The sequence below is a fragment of the Anolis sagrei genome, chromosome 4, assembly GCF_037176765.1.
Source record: "Anolis sagrei isolate rAnoSag1 chromosome 4, rAnoSag1.mat, whole genome shotgun sequence".
Classification (NCBI taxonomy): domain Eukaryota; kingdom Metazoa; phylum Chordata; class Lepidosauria; order Squamata; family Dactyloidae; genus Anolis; species Anolis sagrei.
In genome coordinates, this window is record NC_090024.1 from 227,465,127 (window position 1) to 227,487,864 (window position 22,738).

General features: G+C 41.3%; 1 protein-coding gene across 2 annotated transcripts in view; it reads right to left on the minus strand.

The window, feature by feature from the left end:
• Nucleotides 1–22,738, minus strand: part of PMEPA1 (prostate transmembrane protein, androgen induced 1) — a 108,189-nt gene that overhangs the window by 13,824 nt on the left and 71,627 nt on the right. For both annotated transcript variants that reach the window (XM_060772051.2, XM_060772050.2), the window contains exon 2: nt 6,511–6,665. In XM_060772051.2, the coding sequence (XP_060628034.1) occupies nt 6,511–6,665 (155 nt within the window). The remainder of the gene's footprint in view (nt 1–6,510; nt 6,666–22,738) is intronic.

Here is a 22,738-nt window from a genome sequence, read left to right on the forward strand (position 1 = left end):
CTCCCTCCATGAAGAATGAAGAGCTGCTCCATCCCTTCTCAGCTTTAGGAAGGGGTTGGGCCTCTCTATTTAATAAGACTTTTAATTGAAGTATGGGATGATACTGGGAATTTAAATGTTGGTATATGGGGGCATACATGGGGAGGAGACTACTGCTTTTGTCTTACTTTATGGATTTTCAAAAAAGCCCGTTAGGGCAGTGGGTTAAACTGCTGAGCTGCTGAACTTGTTGACTGAAAGGTCGGTGGTTCAAATCGAGGGAGCAGGGTGAGCTCCCGCTGTTAGCCCCAGCCTCTGCCAACCTAGCAGTTAAAAAACTTGCAAATGTGAGTGGATCTATAGGTACCGCTTCAGTGGGAAAGGAACCGCACTCAATGCAGTCATGCCGGCCACATGACCTTGGAGACATCTACGGACATTGCTGGCTCTTCGGCTTAGAAATGGAGATGTGTACCACCCCTCAGAATTGGATACAACTAGACTTAATATAAAGGGGAAAACATTTACCTTTACTATGGAATTTATTGATTGATGTTTTGTTATGATTTACCTGTTTATGTATTTCTGTTTGATGGATTTTATATGCTGGTATGCTGTAAGGTGCCTTGGGTCCGCGTTGCGGAGAAAGGCGGGGTAGTAATACCCTAAATAAATAAAATAAAGTAAATAACTAATACAAGACTCATCTTTCAGAAACCTAGTGCTTGCAGCTATAAAGGTAGTCCCTGATTTGGTGCCTTTGTCTTAATTTCTGCTTATACATTATTAAAATGCTCAAAAACTACTACAACAAAAAAAGAACCACCAGAAAGTAGACAGAAAATGGAAATATGACTTAATGCTCATTGAAAGTGTAATCCCACTGTTCTCTGCCCCATTAGAATCCAAGAATCATAGAGTTGGAAGAGACCTCATTGGCCATCCAGTCAAACCCCCTACCAAGAAGCAGGAAAATCGCATTCAAAGCACCCCCGACAGATCAGTCTCCAGGTTGGCAGAAAACAAGCTTGCTCCCTCCTCCCTATGACTTCCTCTCATGTATTTATACATGGCTATCATGTCTCCTCTCAGTCTTCTCTTCTTCAGGCTAAACATGCCCAGCTCTTTAAGCCACTCCTCATAGGGCTTGTTCTCCAGACCCTTGAATTTAGTTTAAGTAGTTTAGTTTAATTCAAGGAAATGGGCAAGTTACAGAAACTTTTATGGATCTTGCAATGAGATTTACCTATTGAAAATAAAGTCACAAATTTACCCCTTTGGCAAGGAGAGTGCCACATAGCCACACTTTGCATACAGAATGCTTCTGAGATGTTCAAACAGTTGATATGTATCGTATCAGGAATAACTGCGACATTCCCATAAGATAAGGAAGCATTGCTTTCTCCACCAAGGATTCATTGGCAGAGATACATCAGTGGAAATTTCAGGCACACGTACTTGAGGGTAAACATCAGAGACCCTTGCTGCAATAGGAATTCCACTTGGCTGCCTTGGACGCTTGACTGATAACAGTTTAAAACACAGGGCAGAGGCGGGAATCACGGTGAGCCATACAAATGTTTATTTTTCACCATCCCATTGGGCAGATTTATGAAGTGGTGAGTATATCACTGCCTTATGCTCACTGGTTTATATTTAATTTAGCAGTGGGCAATGCCATTGCGTTATCCCATCTGCTGCTCCAATTCTTTGGGCTGATGTCAGGCTGTATACTCTAGTGTAAGGAAAGAAATGGATGGAGGCAGCTGGTGGTTGTCACGTTGTTGGAAACTCTGTGGAGTTTTAAACCATCTATTTTTCCTTGCACTTTGAAGGGTCTTAGAGTCTGTAAACAATAAACTTGTATTCACTATCAGTGAATAACACCAGACTAAACTTCTGCTGTTACACTTTGTCCCAGCTGAAGCAAAAGGTTAAATATCCATCCGTTTCTCATTTGTTAAACAAAAATTCAGATGATCTATTAAATAAAGTCATAATCAGAAATTTAAAATGGAGGCAGAAAACTGAAATGCCAGAGCTATTTTTAAGGATCTCCTATCTAACTGCTTACTTTTCTGTCATGTTAGGTTTGTCTCAGTTAATTTTCTTTTAAAAATGTAATAATGAATCGTTGTTATGACCACACTAATATCACCACGCTAATTAGGTCAACGTTCTATACAAAAAAAATATTCTGGATGAATCATAGAATCATAGAGTTGGAAGAGACTTTGTGGGCAATCCAGTCCAACTCCTTGCCAAGAAGCAGGAAAATCACATTCAAAGCACCCCTGACAGATGGCCACCCAGCCTCTGTTTAAAGGCCTCCAAAGAAGGAGCCTCCACTGCACTCTGGGGCAGAGAGTTCCACTGCTGAACTGCTCTCACAGTCAGGAAGTGCTTCCTAAAGTCCAGGTGGAATCTACTTTCCTGTAGTTTGAAACCATTGTTCTGTGTCCTAGTCTTGAGGGCAGCAGAAAAAAAGCTTGCTCCCTCCTTCCTATGACTTCCCCTCACATACATGGCCATTATGTCTCCTCTCAGCTTTCTCTTCTGAAGGCAAAACATGCCCAGCTGTCTAAGCCGCTCCTCATAGGGCTTGTCCTCCAGACCCTTGATCATTTTAGTCATCCTCCTCTGGACACATGATTTACAAAAGAACTAAAATACATCTTAAAACACAAAACTATAGATCTAGTTTATGGGTTGCTGTGAATTTTCCAGGCTGTATGGCTATGTCCCAGACGTATTCTCTCCTGACATTTCACCCATATCTATGGCAGGCATCCTCTGAGGTTGTGAGGTCTTGAATTGCCAGACTTCACAACCTGTGAAGATGCCTGTCATTGATGTGGGCAAAACATCAGGAGAGAATGCTTCTGGAACATGACCATACAGACTGAAAAACTCACAGCAACCTAGTGATTCCAGCCATGAAAGCCTTCGACAACACATTGAACTGGTTTATGTTTCCATACATGTTATACCAGACCTAGAGCAGCCACTTTTAATATATGTATGACTTAACTTTGGCAGAACATAACATTCTGCAGTTTCTTTCCACCTATCATGGTCCATACAGAAAAGAAAAAAAGTTTGTTACAGCTATACCAAATGCTAGGAGAGTGGCATTTGGTGACTTGATACATCAGCTCCAAGGTAGGTAGAGTTATTGTTTGTGCTGCTTCCCCCCCCCCCCCCCAATCCTTTTGAGAAACCAAAAGCAGCCCTGTGAAACAAAACCCACACCTTTCCCATAGATGGTTTTCACAGAGGTAGGAGACACTCCTCATTTTACTGTCTCTTATTTTGCATTTGCTCTAAGCTGAATGGAAGTTCTGTGGTGCCAAGCAATGGAAAAGGAAGGTCCAATGCCAGGGGAGCTCCCATTCAATTTGCAGTTGCAATGTTGGGAGCAGGAATAAATTCAAGAATGCATTTGCCTCTCCTTTGTTAGCAGCTGCCTGTCCCTTCTGGTCCATCTTATCATTACCTTGATACTTACAACATGAATTAGGAATGCAAGATATAGCGTTAGCCAGCATTTGAACCATAGGATATTCCTACTCCTCCATTTGGTGATGATATACTTTTCTAATTAGTAATTTGCTATCAAAGGGACTCTGACTTATGGGATCCTACCAATATGAAACATCCAAGAGACTTGGACATCTAAAATTACAGTTACAATTGTGCTGTAGCCATCCTATGTATAATTTTAGGTCAGTGCCTTTGGTGCTGGGGAAACAAAGTTGTTATCATTTCCAATCTGGTTCTAGTATTTTCAATCCCAAGCCTTAAGCTCATAATGGAATTGTTCCAGCCCCTTGATCATTTCAGTTGTTCATTTCCAGTTCTATTAGGTAGAGTCAAGCTAGTCTGGGCTACGACACAAAGACCTTATGTAACAGCAATTAATGCAGGGATATTACTTTCAAGATGCATCTGACAAATTAAAAAAAATCTGTATCTGGAAAGAAAGGTATTACCCAGCTGAATATGTGATCCGGTCTCATACATAGCTAAATCTTTGACTGATGAAGAAGGGATTTATCTTTTCCGACCAGTAATTGCTCAAGGCTAGAAGAAGTTACTTTTTTGGACTGCAGCTTTCAGAATCCTCCGGCCACTATGACCATAATTAGCTGGGGGATTCTGGAGCCATAATCCTAACAGGCACCTTTTTAAAGAAAGTGGAACAACTTGAGAGATTCCAAGTCATGGTCCTTAAAGCCATCCTATGTATAATTTTTAGGTCAATGTATGGGAAAAGAACCTAGAACATGCAGAACACTGCTGTAGGGCATGTCTGCCTGAAAGCTGATTGCATTTTTGCTGCCAGGGGATTCAAAAGCCTGTCTGACAGAGACTCGGGTAATTCAGGTCGCAAGTTATCAGCTGTTGACCTCCTTACCACTGAGCTACACAGGAATCCCCTAAGGTAAAATGCTCAAGTGTTTCCTTCTTGAAGAGCCATTTCTTAACATCAAACATTTGGTATTTCTCAGACGTATGGTAAAAGGGTTGTGTGTAAGACTGGAAACATTATATTTTCTTTTATTTATCTCCCACTCCCCCCCCCCCGCCCCCCCAAAAAATATGGGGACCATAATGCCAATACTGATAATGTTTTTGTTTTCCTAGAGTTTTTTTTTTTTAGCAATTCCTGGGATCATTTTCAAAATTTTATTCCCTGCCTCAAGTAGGTTTCTTTTCAATGCTGAAACACATGGGGAAAAAGTACACATGTGTTCTGCTTTCCTTTTTAATTCTTTAGATGTACTATAGAGCTATAGACAAAATCAGTGTAATGGCACTTTAGCACTAATAACTCTTTAGAATTAAAAAAATTCCACAGAAGAACATTTGTCCTTCAAATCATAGAATCACCCAAGGAAAACATGTTATTTTTGACAGCACAGCAGAACTATCTTTTCTACTAAGTTGATGAATGTAACCACATTGCACAATTATAGTAATTTGATTCCACTGGAATTGCCATCAGGCAGAATAATGGGATTGGTTGTTGTTGTTCTTGTTGTTATTATATTTATTTAGATCCCACTTTTTCTCTGTCTGGTGTACACTAGAAAGTTCAAATACTGTACCACAGCAGTGTAAAGTACCATCAAGAGAGAATCCCAAATACCTCACCAAACTACAAAGCCCGGGATTCCATTGACTAGAGCAGTGGTTCTCAACCTGTGGGTCCCCAGGTGTTTTGGCCTACAATTCCCAGAAATCCCAGCCAGTTTACCAGCTGTTAGGATTTCTGGGACCTGAAGGCCAAAACATCTGGGAACCCGCAGGTTGAGAACGACTGGACTAGAGCCAGGACACTTAAAGTGGTGTCAATCTACCATAACTGCAATGTAGAGCCAACCTATCTTTATTTCTTTTGATTGACGTACTGACACAGATTTAGGCCCTTAACTCTCTTTGGAAAAGTTCTGAGGTGTTTTTCTTTTTTTCATGTCAGGAGTGACTTGACTGCAAGTCACTTCTGGAATTGGTTGAATGCAAGGACGTTGCCCAGGGGACGCCCAGATGTTCTGATGTTGTAACATCCTTGTGGGAAGCTTCTCTCATGTTCCCGCATGGGGAGCTGGAGCTGCCAGAGGTAGCTCATCCCTGCTCTCCTTGGATTCGAATCTCTGGCCTGTCAGCCTCCAGTACTGCCGACACAAGGGTTTAACCCATTCTGCCACCAGTACTCCTGCATCTGAGGTGTTCAACTGACAATATAACAGCTTATAATTAGGTGCTATTTATACTAGTTAATGTCTACAACTATCTTTTTAAAATAACTGTTAACAGAAGATAGAAATAAATATTGATACAGATTCAGCATCCCTTATCTGGCATTCCAAAATCCAAAAATTTCACATGCACAGCTAATATAGAAACACCTTTGTTTTCTGATGGTTCAATGAAAACCTACTTTTTTCTATGAACAAAATTATTAACAACATTGTGTATAAAATTATCTTTAGGCTATGGGTCTAATGTGTATATGAATTTCAACAATATCTCATTTTGGATGTAGGGGCAAATATAAGTATTTCAAAACCAAAGACCTCCCCTGAAATCCAAAACAAGCATTTTACATAAGGAAAACTCAACCTGCATTAAGAATTGCAGTAACCCAGAGTTAGAGGTGCGTAACCTGTCTATGTTTAGTAAAACTAAACAATCAATTCTCCCTTCTCAACCAATGACTGCAGTGGCAAAGGACAGAAGCAAGATCCCTGTCAGAAGTCACAGGAGAGTCAAAATATCATTATCCTAACATCCTGATTGGGAGCTGAACAGATCTTGGGGAGGGGGGCAAGCCAGAACATGTTATTTTGGTTATATAGCCTTAATTATATAGCCTTAATTACATGCTGGATGGACAGTCAGACCTGCTGCTCTTTCTCTTTTCTAGGCTGCCACAAATCCCTTCCATCCTTGTTGCTAAAGAATGCACACATAACAATAATTGTGATCCAAGAATATGACAGATCTTGGGTGGCTCAGATTACTTACTGATGATAGGTTTTCCTCTCTCCTCCGCCCTTGGCTGTGCCGATTGATGAAGGACCGTGCAGAGAGTTTGTAGTGATTCAGCAGACACGTGATAACAACCACCATGACCATCATGACCACCACAATTATGATTATCTGTACGAACTCCAACTCCGCTAAAAAGAGAAGAGAAGAGCACACATTTAGAGAGGCACTGGCATGAGAAGGCATGAAACAAATGAAAGTATGAGGGTATATGCACTACAGCGTTAGAATCCTAGGATTTCCCACTTGGCGAAGCACTTATAATTCTGTGCTAGAGAGATCTAGTCTACTCCCTTCAACTATAGTTCAGAGAATTTGAAGTACCTGCCAAAACACACATCTCAAAACTTCACAGGACAGAGCCATGATGGTTAAAGTAGGATTATTGTAATTGTATAGTTCAGTTATAGCTGTAAACTGTGTCACTCAAGTGATAATCCAGCTTCAAGGAAAATGAGCCAGTCTGGTTCAGGATCAGTCATTTTTCAACTCAAACTAATTTGTCAAGCAGCTAAATTAAATATGTCACAATTAAAAAAGAGCATAGAGTGTCAACACCCCATTCAGCTTCCAAATCAGGAGATGAGCAAAACAGTTAAACTTCCTCCCACCAACAAAAACTCTTGCAGAGAGTAATGCGAAATATATCAGAGCTGCATTACCAGGAAGAATAAGGTGCACAAAGGCTTTTATGGAATTCAGTACATTTCTGGTAAGCTTCATAGGTTCTGCAGAGAATGTGATGCAAAATGTATGGCAGCAGTTCTAATCAATGACCCAGGGCCAAACTGGACAAGTACAGCTTCATAAAAGCCAAGATGTAATCCATTTCCGCAAAGGAAAATGTGTTATCTGGACAACATGAAGAGGCAAGGCTTTGTAAATAATTTGCTCCACTAGACAGCTCTGTTTGGAAAGGATGTGAAGACTGATGATGTCTCATGACGAAGTTAAAACAAGAATTAACAAGAGAAAGAGTAACTCTGCTCTCTAGATTTCACCCACAAACATATGTCCCTGTCTTCTGGCAAAAATAAGAGACAAATTAAGACAGGTCAGAAAGAGGTTACGTCTACTGCCAATCATTAATACTACTCTCCATGTCTCAAGAAAGCATGCATATTACATGAACTTGTTGCACTTGCTTTCAATTATATGTGAAGAGTTTTGAATACCACAAAATTGTATAGGTGGACCTAGAGAAGTATTCACTCGAGGACCCCAACATGATTCTATGGTCAACTTCCACTGGAAGTTCTACTGGACATTGACCATGGAATTGCACTAGATGTCTAGACAGAACAATTCTCCAGGCATAGCTAGGTCTTCCTGTGGAAGTCAATGCTAAAAGGAATGTCCGCCTTTAATCTTTTCTTGTCAATCCTTTACTGCAAGATCACATCAGAATAAAATAGTCTAAAATAACAAGCGCAACAACAACAACAACAACAAGAAAGCAGGTATGCTTCAAACAGGCAAAAACTAGGAATTTTGTGAAGTCAGCCGTCTCCCCTGATTTTCAAAATACATTTTCAGAAAGCATTTGCTAGTCAGAAACTTTCAAAAACGTGTACCTTGATTCCATGGCTTCCCCATTACAAGACATTCTTCCAGATCTACACACTTCTCACTCACAGTGATCCAGTCCACTAACAACAGGCAGTGGATACAAACAACACAACAACAACAACAACAAATGTCTTGCCCTTTCTGTTGAAAAAGCATGGGCTTTTCTTAACCTATGCTGATTCCAAACCATTCCCAGTTGCATCCACATACCAGACTTCCAGACGTAATTTAATTCAGTGCTCAGTTCAGCCAGCTGGCAGTGGCAGCTTGAATGGCTTGGGCTGGCACAAAAGTGTATTGCGAAAAAAAGTGTGGTGGGGGTGGAAGAGGAAGAAATGCAACCCCAAGCCACCAAGCAAACAAGAACAAGCAGCAACAGGCTATAGTTAAACTTCAGATGAGCTCAGGAGAATCAGGGGCGGAGGGCATTGTGGGAGCAGGATACAGTTCCTCACACGTTGCTTGGACTGTGGTGTGGTTTTTGGAAGGAAAGAATTTGATCCCAGAGACACAACACAGCCATTTGATAGAGACTCTTATTCCCTGGCGATTTCAGCCCAGGGAGGATGTATTCTCCAAGCAGACTGCACAGATGCCATCCTTGCATATCTCTCTTTCTTGTCTGGGGGCCAAGAGATTAATGCTGCAAAACACACAGATGCTCACCTGTGCTTCAGGCATTAAGAAGAAATAGGCCTTTTCCCTTATGGGCTGTATGCGCCAGACTCAGGAATGTTGTTGGGAAGGAACAGAGCCAAGATTTAATCAGAGCCAGGAATGAGCAAGTATGGCTCAAGCTACACATTCGTCTGAATGGGTAGTTTTGTCTTGCATGTCTATTTCCTCACCTTTTAAATAGCAGCAACAAATGTGGGTTGGGGAGAGAGAAGTATGAGGATAGAAACCATGGGAAAGAGGAATTAGCTCATTCCTCCAACACTCAGGAGATTTATTTCTGGCTCTCATTCATGGGATCACCATAAGTCCTTGCCTATTTGAGAGCCGGTACGCTGTAATGGTTTGAGAGACCCGAGTTTGAATCCATGCTCAGCCCTGAAAACCCACTGGGTGATGTTAGGTGAGTCGTACACACTCAGCCGGTATGATAAGTTTCCCTTAAGGCTGCCTTAAATCAGAAATGATGAGGGCACACCACACAATTCCATTACACTAGACCACCCATTCACCATATAACAATTACAGTTTACAGTGTTCCCTCGTTACTTAGCGGTTCGCTTACCGAGGACTCGCTGTTTTGCGGTTATCAGAATGTTGATTTGCAATGTGCCCCCTTCCTACACTCAGCTGCTATTCCTAAGTTTAATATGTGAAGAAAACTCTCAATTTTGCCTTTTGGAAGTCTTTAAACAGAAATTCCCGGCACCCCTACTTGAATATCCTACTTCGCGAATTTTCACTTATCGCGGGTGGTCCTGGAACGTAACACCCATGGTAAGTGAGGGAACACTGTACTTGCCAAAACCTAACTACCAAAACAGAAACCCAATACCATTTTGGTAAACACATTATGCTACTAGCAATGGATGACCTTTTGCTCACTGTAGTCCATCCAAAGATCCCTTGGAGCTGCTATCAGTTTCCACTCTGTTCCAAATAAGAGCTACCAGAACAACCAACTTCTCTGCTACCCAGAGTCTCAATTTTGATAGACTTTTCCTACTGGTTGCCATTTTGCTAGGGGGAAAAAAGAGGTGCACGGGAACATGATACATGTTTAACTTGCACCTAGACTCCAAGTTTGCATTTGGAAAGCAATCCGCCAGCCAAATGGATAAAACACTTGACTACAATTCATATTGTGTATGTGGCTTAGATCCCATGGTTGCCACTAGCATAAAAGAGAACTAGATCTACTACTTAAGAGTAGACGCCTGCAATATGAATCCCGTGAGTTAGTCCCTGTCAGCTGTTTCCTCAATGCTATTCTGCTGGACAATCTCTTCCAATAAGACCATTAGAAAAGAGAGCTAGCTGGTTATTTTAAGTCTGTGTGTGAAATTCAGTCCTGCTGGTCTCTTTGTCCCATACACTTCTCTATTCCTTCTCTATTCCTGCAGACTTCTATTCCCAGGCTCTTTTCCCAGTCAGATTATTTGCAGCAGCTGCATTGATTATCAAGGTTAAGCAATTGACACTTTACCTTTCTTCACTGAATTTGCTGTGACATCCTCACTTATCCCAATGGCTGGGGATGGCTTGAAGATCTAATAGGTAAATTCTGTCCCGTTCACTATTGCTCATAGAGGAGAATGTTCTGTGACTTCCAGCTAAATTGACATGGGCAGTTTATTTGCCTCAGAGATCCAAAGATGGCAATTTTTTCAGTTCTAGAAGAGTGTTTCTCAACCTTCCTGATGCTGCGACCCATTAATACAGTTCCACATGTTGTGGTGACCCCCAACCATAACATTATTTTTGTTGCTACTTCATAACTGAAATTTTGCGACTGTTATGAATTGTCATGTAAATATCTGATATGCAGGATGTATTTTCATTCACTGGATGAAATTTGGCACAAATACCCGATACACCCAAATTTGAATACTGGTGGGGTTGGGGTGGGATGGATTTTGTCATTTGGGAATTGTAATTGCTGGTATTTATAGTTCACCTACAATCAAAGAGCATTCTGAACTCCACCAACGATGGAACCAAACTAATCCCGGCACACAGAACTCCCATGACCAACAGAAAGTGCTGGAAGGGTTTGGTGGGCCTTGAGTTTTAGAATTGTAGTTCACCTATATCCAGAGAGCTCTCTGGACTCAAACAATGATGGATCTTGACCAAATTTGGCATAAATATTCAATATGCCCAAATGTGAACACTGGTGGAGTTTAGGGAAAATGAACCTTGACACTTTGGAGTTGTAGCTGCTGGGATCTATAGTTCAAATATAATTAAAGAGCATTCTGAACCTCACCAATGACAGAATTGGGCCAAATGTCCCACACAGAACCCCCATGACCAACAGAAAATACTGTGTTTTCTGATGGTCTTTGGTGACCCCTGACACCTCCTGACCCCCAGGTTGAGAAATGCTGTTCTAGAAGCTGTTTGGTGAACTGATGTTAAGAAGTGTTTGAATCATGAGTAGGGTGATCCTTTTAGAATTGTATTTGGTGCACAGTTTGGCTAGAATTAAAGAGCTTCCAGTGAAAAAAATATTAATTTAATTTAAGGTTTCCCAATACTTCACCTCACATTGTAAGCCTTGGGCTGAGAATACCCAAAAACGTTTTGGATGCACGAACATGGGCAGAGTGCACTCTTCAAGCATGCAGGGATGAAAGTTTGGGTCTAGTAAACTTAAACCCTGATCCTTCACTCTGCGTATATGTTTTTGAAAAGCAGACTGAAAGAAAAATTGGCAAGGGTGATGGGTGGGGAAGAAGAGCACTTAAAAGTAAGGCATCAAACTCTACTGCTGACTATTTTTATCCAAACTATGTTCACACAGAGAGAAGCAGCCATGGAAACCATTTTTTTTTTCAAAATCAGCCCTCAACTACCACCAAGGAACAGTCAAACGGTTGGAACCGAATGCACAATGTCTCCACTATTTCTTTTATGCACTTGATTGGTGTGTGTTGACTTTGTTTAAGAAAAAGTGGCTGGGTTTGGGGGGATTAATGGTGAGATTTCCTTCTGGCATCGAAGCATGGTGAGGTGCCAGTGAAAGCATGTTAAATGCCAAGTAAAGAGGGAGACCAGCTCTGCCAGTTACTTTGGAGCAGCCTGCTAAGCAGCAGCTGCTATGCCAGCCATCGGGAATGCCTCCCCGCCCTGTATTACATTTCCCACATTCCTTCCCAAAGGTGTCACAAATAAGTTCCGTAACTACCAACAACATCCTTGTGCAGTAGAAACTCTTACATGCCTGCTTAACTTTCAATTAATTAATCCGGTTTCAAAACATAATATATGTCCCCTGATGTAGCCAGTCAGCAGAATGTGGCTTAGAAAAAGTATTTAACTTTTTTTAAATTAGATTTTTTCTCTCTGTTTAAGTAACAATGTCCTGCTTTCAACAATCATACATTGTATCTCAAAGCCTTTTACCATTAAAATGTCAGGAGCCCAGGTGGTGCAATGTGTTAAACCCTTGTGCCGGCAGGACTGAAGACCGACAGGTCGGAGGTTCGAATTCGGTGAGAGAGTAGATGAGCTCCCTCTGTCAGCTCCAGCTCCCCATACAGGGACATGAGAGATGCCTCCCACAAGTATGGTAAAACATCAAAACATCTGGGTGTCCCCTGGGCAACATCGTTGCAGGCAGTCAGAGGCGGCCCTAGGTAATTTTCAACAGTAAGCAAACGTATCCCCCCCCCCCCAATCAATCACTGATATATATTTTCTGTTTGTCGTGGGAGTTCTGTGTGCCATATTTGGTTCAGTTCCATCATTGGTGGAGTTCAGAATGCTCTTTGATTGTAGGTGAACTATACATCCCAGTAACTACAACTTGCATATGTCAAGGTCTATTTTCCCCCAAGAGTGCCTCAAGAGCGCCCCCTGGTCAAAATCAACTATACTGCGAATGCTTACTTTGCATAATGGGTTGAGCCGCCCCTGCAGGCGGTCAATTCTCTCACACCAGAAGCGACTTGCACTTTCTCAAGTCACTCCTGACATGAAAAAATACACCGTTAAAACAACAAAACACCAAGTGTTTCAAAATTATTACTTCATACCTCCTCAAACATATTTACACAACAAAAGACATCCAGTAAAACAACATTTTAAAAGATGTCTGGCCTAAGCATAAATAAACGAAGCTTTGAGCTGCAATCTTGTACTAATGTTTTCAGCAACTTAACTCCATGCAGGAGCAAAGTACTTGTTGTGTCCACAAAAACAAGTACTAAAGAAGGAGAGGTGTATATATTCTCATTGCCACAATGAACTTGTTATGGACTTTTGAGGGAAGTCACACATTAAGCATATTATAACTATAGTCAAGTGTGCACTTAGATAAGGCTTAGTTACATCCTTCAGGAAAGCTTAGAATCAAGATCTGGTGCAATTATGCTTATAGTGAGGCCATATTAGTTCTGAAAAAGTATAATAATAATAATAATAATTATCATCATCATCATCTTTATTTATACCCTGCCACCATCTCCCCAATGGGGACTCGGAGTGGTTTACATGGTGCCAAGCCCGGACAACATATTACAGCAAAACATACCTAAAAGACAGGTGACAAAAATGCTGTAAAATATGAGAAAATGCCAGTAAATTTGGCTATGCCATTCTCCATCATGTTCTTCCTTTCCCTTTCCTTCCTTGCACTGTTTGTTCTTGATATTGGGTGATCCTCCTTCACTCCAATATTTGGTTTTGCACATCCCCAGTGCCTTGGTTACTAAACTGCTTTTCTTTCAGCATCCACGAAATGAATGGCCCCAGGAAGAGCCTCACTGGAGCCAAAATGTGGGGTTGGAGAAATTTACCCAGCAACAGTGGAGAGACAGAATAGAGCTGGACGGAGCCCCTCTCTTTTGCCCCCCACAGCTTCCCTCCATGGCTGGCTTTCCATACTTTAAGCAAGAGTGCAGCCTCTCCATTCAGCGAGGATCATACAGTGCCCGTATTGTTCCTTCTCAACATCTCCATCCTAGCCATAGCCTCTCATAGGGGATTGCCTGGAGAGTCTGTAAATAAACAGAGGACTTTAAACCCCCTCCAAAACTGAGGTGGGGAAGGGAGGGAGAAGAGGTAGGGATTTCCTTTGTACTGTAATGAGATACATGTCCCAAAAACGTGGCACAACTGGCGTCAAGGTTTGAGGAGGTGGGGAAGAGACAACAAAGCCCAGTCACACACAAGGACACAGTCCTCATTTGAATGTTTAGCCCTTTTAGGAGAGAAGGGGGGGGGGGCGGTAGGAAGGCTGGGGACATTCAAGGGCTCCTTTTGTAAAGGGGCTCTCCCAGCTTGGCCGAAGCAAAAGGAATGAGAGGCCACTAAAAGCCTGGCATGTTGGGATCCCTTTTGTTCCGTGCCAGCCAGGAGGGGTTAAAGGTAACAGGAACCCAACAGGGAGGTGGGGGAACAATCCCCTTGTCCTTGTGTTAACCGCTCTCACCCTGGGTACGGTTGGCTGAGTCCTAGACAGCTTTAAGCACTCTGGCAGACATACAAGGGAGCCTCAAGGGTGGAGTTCAGGCAGCCGGCTCTTGGCAGTCACATCACGCACAACAGTGGAGGCCACTCGGTGCCGTCTGGGAGAGTCGCAGGGGGCTGAGAGATGTCGGCGGAGGAGTCCCCGAAACTGGCTGCTTCCTCTCCCCTCTTCCTGGCTTGGCCCAGCCCTACTTTAGGAGTGCTGGCTTTTCAAGGGCAGAAAGGAGCCCCTGCTTTGAGCATATGTGAAGCTCAAAGCAGTAGGTATTTGGAGAGAATATGGGCTCTTTTAAAATAAAGCAGAGAAAGGGATGCCAAAAAGAGGTTTTGGGGGAAAAAAATCAGAAGCAAGGTACAGCATTTTTTCCCTTTCCTCTTGCAGAGTGCCCTGCTTCGTTCATTAGTTTTATTACATCTGAATTGTTAATGTTTGATGCTTATTTTTTTTTTTTGTGGCTTTTTGATAATGCTGAATGGATGGCATTCCATCCCAATCCCATAACAATGTAAACATGCTTTTCTACCAGAATATTTATTACCACTGCATCCAAAAAAGCTGGTTTATATCCATCTTATGTGAAAATAAAAAAGTTGGTTTTTAAAGGTGCTGCTACATTTCATTTTCTTTTCTTCCTCCCCCTTTCTTCCTGTTTTAATACTGAAAAGAAAATGAAGAGGCAGTCCTTTTTTAGGGAGAAGGAATGCCTTATTTCCCCCCTGGATGAGAGATATGGCCTTGAAAACATTGTCATTAACAGGAACAGTAACATGTACCAGAACAAAACTACATTTTACAGTGTTTAAAGCAAATGAGAAAGCAAGTTCTTGGAATGAGCTGCTTCCATGAAGTCAAAAGACTTGACTTGCACCAAACTTCAACCCATAATGGATCTTTTACTCAAGATCAGTTTCCTGAGAAGCATAAAGTATTTTCAGTTTTCCTTAGAACAACAATGACAACAACAAAATGTTGTTTGGGTTGTTGTGAGTTTTTTGAGCTGTATGGGCATGTTCCAGACATTCTCCTCACATTTTGCCTGCATCTATGGCAGCCATCCTCAGAGGCTGTAAGGTCTGAGGATGCCTGCCATAGATGTGGGCAAAACGTCAGGAGAGAATGCTTCTGGAACATGGCCATACAGCTCGGAAAACTCACAACAACCCAGTTATTCCAGCCATGAAAGCCTTTGACAATACAAAATGTTGTTTCTTAAAAATAGACCAATTATGTCATTATAGAAGTTGAAAAGTCTGAGTCTAAATGGGCAATGTTCAATAAAATCTCTGCAGATACTGCATTCCATTAGGAACTCTGGTGAAAATGAAGGACAATGGAGACACACATTAAAAACACTGAAACTATGGACACTAAGGGTTTTTTTTTAAATGGAATTGTTCTGAAAATAAACAAGCTGTAACATCAACAAACATGCAAAAAATGTTTCTGTAAAATGCATACAGTTAATGTGATAACGGAGAGCCACCTCTAAATTCTCTAGAGCAGTGTTTCTCAAACTCTGCTCCTCCGGATGTTTTGGACTTCAGTCCTCACAATTCTTAACAACTGGTAAGCTAGCTGGGATTTCTGGGAGCAGAAGTCCGAAAACACCTGGAGGAACATAGTTTGAGAAACACTGCTCTAGAAAATCAATTTTACAGAGTGGGTGCTACCACTAACAAGGCTTTACTATATGCAAATCAAGAGGCTTCTAACAAACCCTTTGAAGATCATTAAGTCCACATCTGAACAGTACATCTGAATTTCCTTATTATTAGCTTTATAATCCTTTGGGGGCAATGTGATAGACTGAAAATAGGTTTCAATGATGGACAAAGATGTCATTCACAAAGTACTATCACATTTAGTAGATGCTTTGCAACCTTGGTGGGCTAATAACATGTCCCCAAAAGTTAATAAATAATCCACAATCATAACCTAAAGGAACTAGTGAGTTTTGTGTTTATATACTATTATTTGACTAGAGTGTTCTATTAAGAAAAATGGTATGCACCATGTTCTTCATGAATGTTGCTCCCATTTAAAACTGTGAAACACCAGCCTTGGTTGGTCAAACCAAGGGATGCTTTCCTAGCTACTCACAACTCTGGAGAGTCCTAGCTAAAATGACTACTATGCAGCTGCCTGGGGATGCTCCCATTATGAAAAATGAGCCCTGAGAAATTGCCAATGCTCTGATACCAAAGGTGATGTCCAAGAACACCTGGTTCCTGGCCAAAATGATTGGCCTCGAGGAAGATCCATCACAGCCAAGCATCTGGACTGGGCTGACTCTACGAAAACCATCAATGATGGTGAGAGAGAATGCTTTTCCTTCCATCTCAGGAAGTGAAAGAATTCAGGCTAAAAAAAAGTAAGTCTTTGTCCTAAACCCAGAGGCAAACCTGATCAGAGGCAAAGTTCTCTCAGTCAGCCAGCCAGCCAGCCCCTACTACATAGAAAAATGAAATAAAATAAATGGTGGAGGGGATTTTGATAATCTTGGAACACTATCTTGGCCAGAATTACAGACACACAGTGAAAACTATTTTCTCATAATACTAAAAACAGCTTTGTACATGCAAAGGTAGTAGTCAAGGAAATACGATTGCCATTTCGTATTAATTAGGTGCCCCCCTTCCAGGGGCTGGTAGATGTGTAAAGATCTGAATTTACCTGGTCTGTTTTCAGTTCAGAGACAGCTAGTCTCTAAACTAATCTTTGGTTAATATATTACTACCATAACTGTACAAGCACCTCAGTCACACTGCAGATAAAATTCTTTGAGAAAAGGAAATAAACTACACGAATTTATCATTCAGCTCACGTCTATTTGTGTAATTCTTCTGTTAAAAAAATCAACACATTTTGTACTGGGCTTCCTAATCATTGTCACTTTTCAATTAGAGGAGACCTCATTCCATTTTTCTCTGTAATTTTCCCCAGGGAAAGGTGATGGATGCATCGAGCTTTATGAGACGGACAAATGTGGCTTCAAAATGCAAAGTAAGGTCACACTAATTTAATTTAGCATAATTTTTACTCCTGAATACATTTTCTGAGGCAGGTTCAGACGCCGCATTGAAGTGACACAACCTGCTTCTTTGTATTTTCTGTCTAGACAAACACCGACGCTTTGGGAATCCGGGCAGGAGGACTAGAGAACAAGGCTTTTGCAAATAAATAACTTTTTTTCTACATTCCCATATGTATTATTAGTTTCAAGGACTGAGTGAAAACACTCATCTATCACTACGGATATCTAGCACTCACATGGATGTCTCAGGAGGGTGTGTTTTTTAAAAATTCTTTTTAGCAATAGCCGGTTTTCTTCAATTATGGCTGTAAACCTCAAACCGCTTACTCCAGTGGGACTTAATGAGGCTGCTGCAGAAAATGTGGTTTCTTCCTGCTCTACGCCAGCAGTCCACCAATCACAACTTGGATCGGGTCATAGGCAAGATGTGCATCTGCGAAATGGTATAGAAAACCCCCTCCTCAATTATTAACCCATTATTTGAAATCTGTATTTATGGATATTTTGATGGGCATTGCCTTTCCAACATTACCCCACCCCCCAAAATCCAAAGTCTCCTCTCCCCTTGAAAGTCAACACTTGACAGATTTTGACAGCAGGCATGTCGTCTGCATTTGACAGCACCTGACAAGGTAACCATCAGTTTTTGATTGAGTCACAATCAGTCCAATAGTCTTATGTAGACTTGTGGTATCATTTGGAAATTTGTGTTCAGTTTGGCTCATCATCAATATCTTTTGAATACAGAGGAAACTACAAACTGGAAATTAAAGCATTTAGCGTCAATTTTTCATTTGGAAATTCAGGTGCTGAATTTTCATGCAGAAATCAGAAATGAACTGATAAATACATAACTTTTGTAGCACCACCATGGGGTTGCTTTATAAATTTTGCTTACATATTTTGGAAAAAAACTATTCAAGCTTCATTTGGACATATATTGGCATTATTATATTTATTATTGTCTTCATTGCATATTATTTGGAGGAACACATTGGACAGGTTACAGTTTAATTGAGAAAGACAACATACATACAAACAGATGATTATGAAAGAAAATAATAGTCGGCTTCCTAAATGTCTGCCTGCCTGATTTCATGGAGGCATTTTTCTAACCATAGGCAAATTACATGTGCGATTGCAAAATGACTGTATAATATATACATCCCGCGTTATCTACAGATTCTGCATCTGTGGATTGTACCATCCCAAGGCTTCAAAATATTCCAGTTTTTTTTTTAAAAAAAATAAACCTTGATTTTGCCATTTGTATATAAAGTAAAGTTAAAGGTTGCCCCTTGACATTAAGTCAAGTCATGTACGACTCTCAGGGGTGGTGCTCATCTCAATTTCTAAGCCGAAGACCCTGAATTGCCCACACACACCTCCAAGGTCATGTGGCCAGCATGACTGTATGGAGCGCAATTACCTTCCTGCCAGAGCGGTTCTTATTGATCTGCTCACAATTGCATGTTTTTGAATTGCTAGATTAGCAGAAGCTAAGGCTAACAGCAGGAACTCACCCCACTCCCCAGATTTGAACCGCCAACCTTTCAGTCAGCAAGTTCAGCAGCTCAGCTATTTAACCTCCTGTGTCACCAGGGGCTCCCCCACTTTTTTAATATAGGGGACACCATTTTACTACACTACTGTATATAATAAAACTTTAACATGTATGGTATCCATAATTGAGTACAAACAACAAATAAGACAGGGTCAAGCCTAAAGGTCAAATTCTACTAAGATTTTATCCTAGATTGGAGTGAAAAACTAGCTGCCAATGGGCTGGGTATGTTTTAAAAAGATATTTTCTGAAGTCCAACCCAAGACAGTCTACCAAAAGGGCAAGAAAGAACAAAGATCACAAAGTAGCATGTGACAGAATGACAATGGCTTTATGGCTATTGTGTTGCTTTTGACTTGGGCAGATCTATACTGAAATCCCTGTTCAACCACAAACCTCACAGAGGATCTGATGGAAAAGATCTTTCGCTCACAGAATCACTGCACCTTCTGTTAAATGGGAACAGTAATAAAGTCACTATTCCAAAGTTTGCTCTATGGATGATTGAGTGTGATCACAAAAGTGGGTTGACAAAAGGGATTAGTGTGCATACGATTACTGATCAGCCCTAACCAAAGAAATGAACTGGACCATCCCAGAAGCGCAATGTTGTATGTAATAGGGATGCAAATTTTGACAATTCTGTTTCTTAAGGAAGTTAACAAGTAATTTTGGTAATTCTCCTCCTGGAAAAAAGTCATCAAAAACCACACAGTACTGCAATTCAGGACTTATCTGCACATGACTGTTTTGTATCAAAAACAGTATTTTCTACATTGGAAAAGCATTTTCTATGCAGCAAATAACACGTCTGCTTATAAATGCTATTCTCTGTCCAGAAAATGCTGTTATGTGTACAAAGCAACCACATGTAAATTTTGCACAAAATAATTCCTTTTTTTTTATGTCAGGAGCAACTTGAGAAACTGCAAGTAACTTCTGGTGTGAGAGAATTGGTCATCTGCAAGGATGCCCAAGGGATGCCCGGATATTTTGATGTTTTAACATCCTTGTAGGAGGCTTCCCTCATGTCCCCGCATGGGGAGCTGAAGCTGACAGAGGGAGCTCATCCGCGCTCTCCCCAGATCCAAACCTCTGATTTGTTGGTCTTCAGTCTTGCTAGCATAAGTGTTTAACCCATTGTGCCACCGGGTGCTCCTAGAATAATTCCTAAACAGTGAAGATTATTGTGAGTCCAGGATTCTTCCCCATCAAAGTTTATCAACATTCAAAAACATATTTTTGAATATTATTTCAATTTAGTTGTTGTAGTTTTTTTGGGCTATATGGCCATGTTTTAGAAGCATTCTCTCCTGACGTTTCACCTGCATCTATGGCAGGCATCCAACAGACCTCACAACCTCTGAGGATGCCTGCCATAGATGCAGGTGAAATGTCAGAAGAGAATGCTTCTAGAACATGGCCATATAGTCCAAAAAACCTACAACAACCCAGTGATTCCGGCCATGAAAGTCTTTGACAATACATTCTTTCCATTCTTTGTACATACTCCTTCTTTTAATAGTAGAATCTGTAAAGCTCCAAGTCCATACAACAATACAATTCATTGAGGAAAACCAGTACAATTGTGATCAGTGCAGATGGAGAGAGAGATGATGAAAAAGAAGGGCTTTAATGAAGTTCACCTTACACATTTGTGACCTAAATAACACTTGAAAACAACAAGGTTCCAAATTCACAACTCACTTTTGGTCACTACTTTTGGATCTCTGGGAAATCTGGCATTCCTTGAAACAGAGCATTGCCAAACATTTCTCAAACTACTAGCAAAGCAATAGGGTAGCTGCATTTAAAATTTTGGAAATTGCCTTCTTTTACCATGTTTCAACATTTGATCCATAAACTGGAAAACACTGGTTTGTTTCAATACTAATCCACCCTGGTTTGTATCTGTTTTTATTTTTATTCCAAGGCATTCCAAATCTGTTAGAAGCCCATTCAATCATCCATGCTGCAACAATTTATTGCAGATGGGAGAGAAGGAGAAAAGCACAAGCTGTTTCCTAGAACAATCTAAATCTGACCTACAAACCCCCTCCCCTTCCCCAATGCACACCCTCCCTCCCTCCCTGGCGAACAACCAAGTATGTGCAAGATCCAGCCATGTCTGGACTCCCGGCTGCCCACGGAGGCACGGGGGAGGGGAAGTGTCTCAAATTTATGAAAATCTAATCTTGTTAGCCAATGCAATCTGTGTGACAAGGCGAGTTGGGAAGGCGGAGGGACTCATTATCATTCTCCACAGCAAGCCCCATGTGACTGACTTGCAACGGGCATGCAATTTCATTTATCTCAGCTCCAAGTGCAAACCCAGCCAAGGTTTCCTCCTGATTTGAATGAAGACCTGCTTCTTTAGAACCACGAGCCAAATTGAAGCAGACACTAAAAGGAATAACTTTGCAATAGAAGCCAGGTGCCTTCGAAGGCAGAAGTCACTGAGCATTTGCAGACTCCTTTTTTTAAACAGGCAAAGTCTGTTGCTCTTGCTCTCTGTTTGGAAACACACGTGCGTTTGTGCATGTTTGCCTTCAAGTTGCCTGTCGACTTATTGCGACCTCATGAATTTCATAGCTTTTTAAAGCAAAGCATAAGAGGTAGTTTTGTCAGTTTTTTTCCTCAGAAGTATAGCACTCAGTACTTGATGGTCTTCCATTCAAGTACTAACAAGACATGACTCTACTTAGCTTCCAAGACCAGACTGGATCCTATACATGGATTCAAATCAGTGGCTGTTTCTGTCCATCGCTGAAGAACAGCCTTCCTGACCACCTCAAACAAGCAGCTTCTAAGACAGTGGTTCTCAATCTGTGGGTCCCCAGATGTTTTGGCCTTCAACCCCCAGAAATCCTGGTAAATTGGCTAGGATTTCTGGGAGTTGTATGCCAAAACATCTGGGGACCCACAGGTTGAGAGAAGCCTCCCCCAAGGATGGTAACACATCAAAAACACCCGGACATCCCCTGGGCAACATCCTTGGAGACGCCCAATTCTCAAGTCACTCCTGACACAACAAAAAAAAAATCATCACTTGCTTTTCAGCACATCTCCAAATATGACCTTATGCCTCAGACGTCCTCAAAGGGGGCCTCGTGTTATGCCCTCAACAATCCAGTGAAGTAAATTGGGTGGATGACCCAAGATCATTCGGGGAGTTTACACTGAAGTGGCCTAATGCTGAATCAGCCCACAGTTTAATTCACTAAAGACCTCCAGATGTTCTGGAGTACAACTCCCATCTCTCCAGCACGGCCAATGTATAGAACTAGGCTAGTTTACATTGATTGGTAGTAATCTATAGGTATTTAGATAGGAGTTTTCTAGTGCTACCTGGAAATAGCAGTAGTGGGGGTTGAACTGACTAAATTTAACTTTTCGATGGGTTTAGGACAAAACCAATAGGGCAAAAACAACTAGTTGCCAACCCAAAGAAACTATTCAGATGGGAGCATCTGCCAGCAATCTTCCAAAGGGACATCTGACCCAAGAAGTTCATTCATCTTCACTTGGAGGAGGCTCTTTAACCTCCTTCAAGAGATCTTTCATATCTTTTCCATTGCCTGGCTCAACTATCTCCCTACCTGGTTCCCTGCTTCTCAAGTTTCTAAAGAACTGTAATGAATTTGGCAATATCTGTCCCTATTTTTAAAAATTTTATACTTCTTATTATGAACTCACATTTCCTTTGGCATGGACTTTCCTCTATTTGCACTCTCGTTCATATAGGATTTCAACATCTGGTAGTTTCCTTGACTCTGCTCATTAAGCATCACGGTATGCTCTCAGGACTTATGTGTAAGTTTCCCTGTTTTCCTCCCAGTTGGTTCTTGACACCATCAACACACCACCCAAAGGCACTGCCTGAACT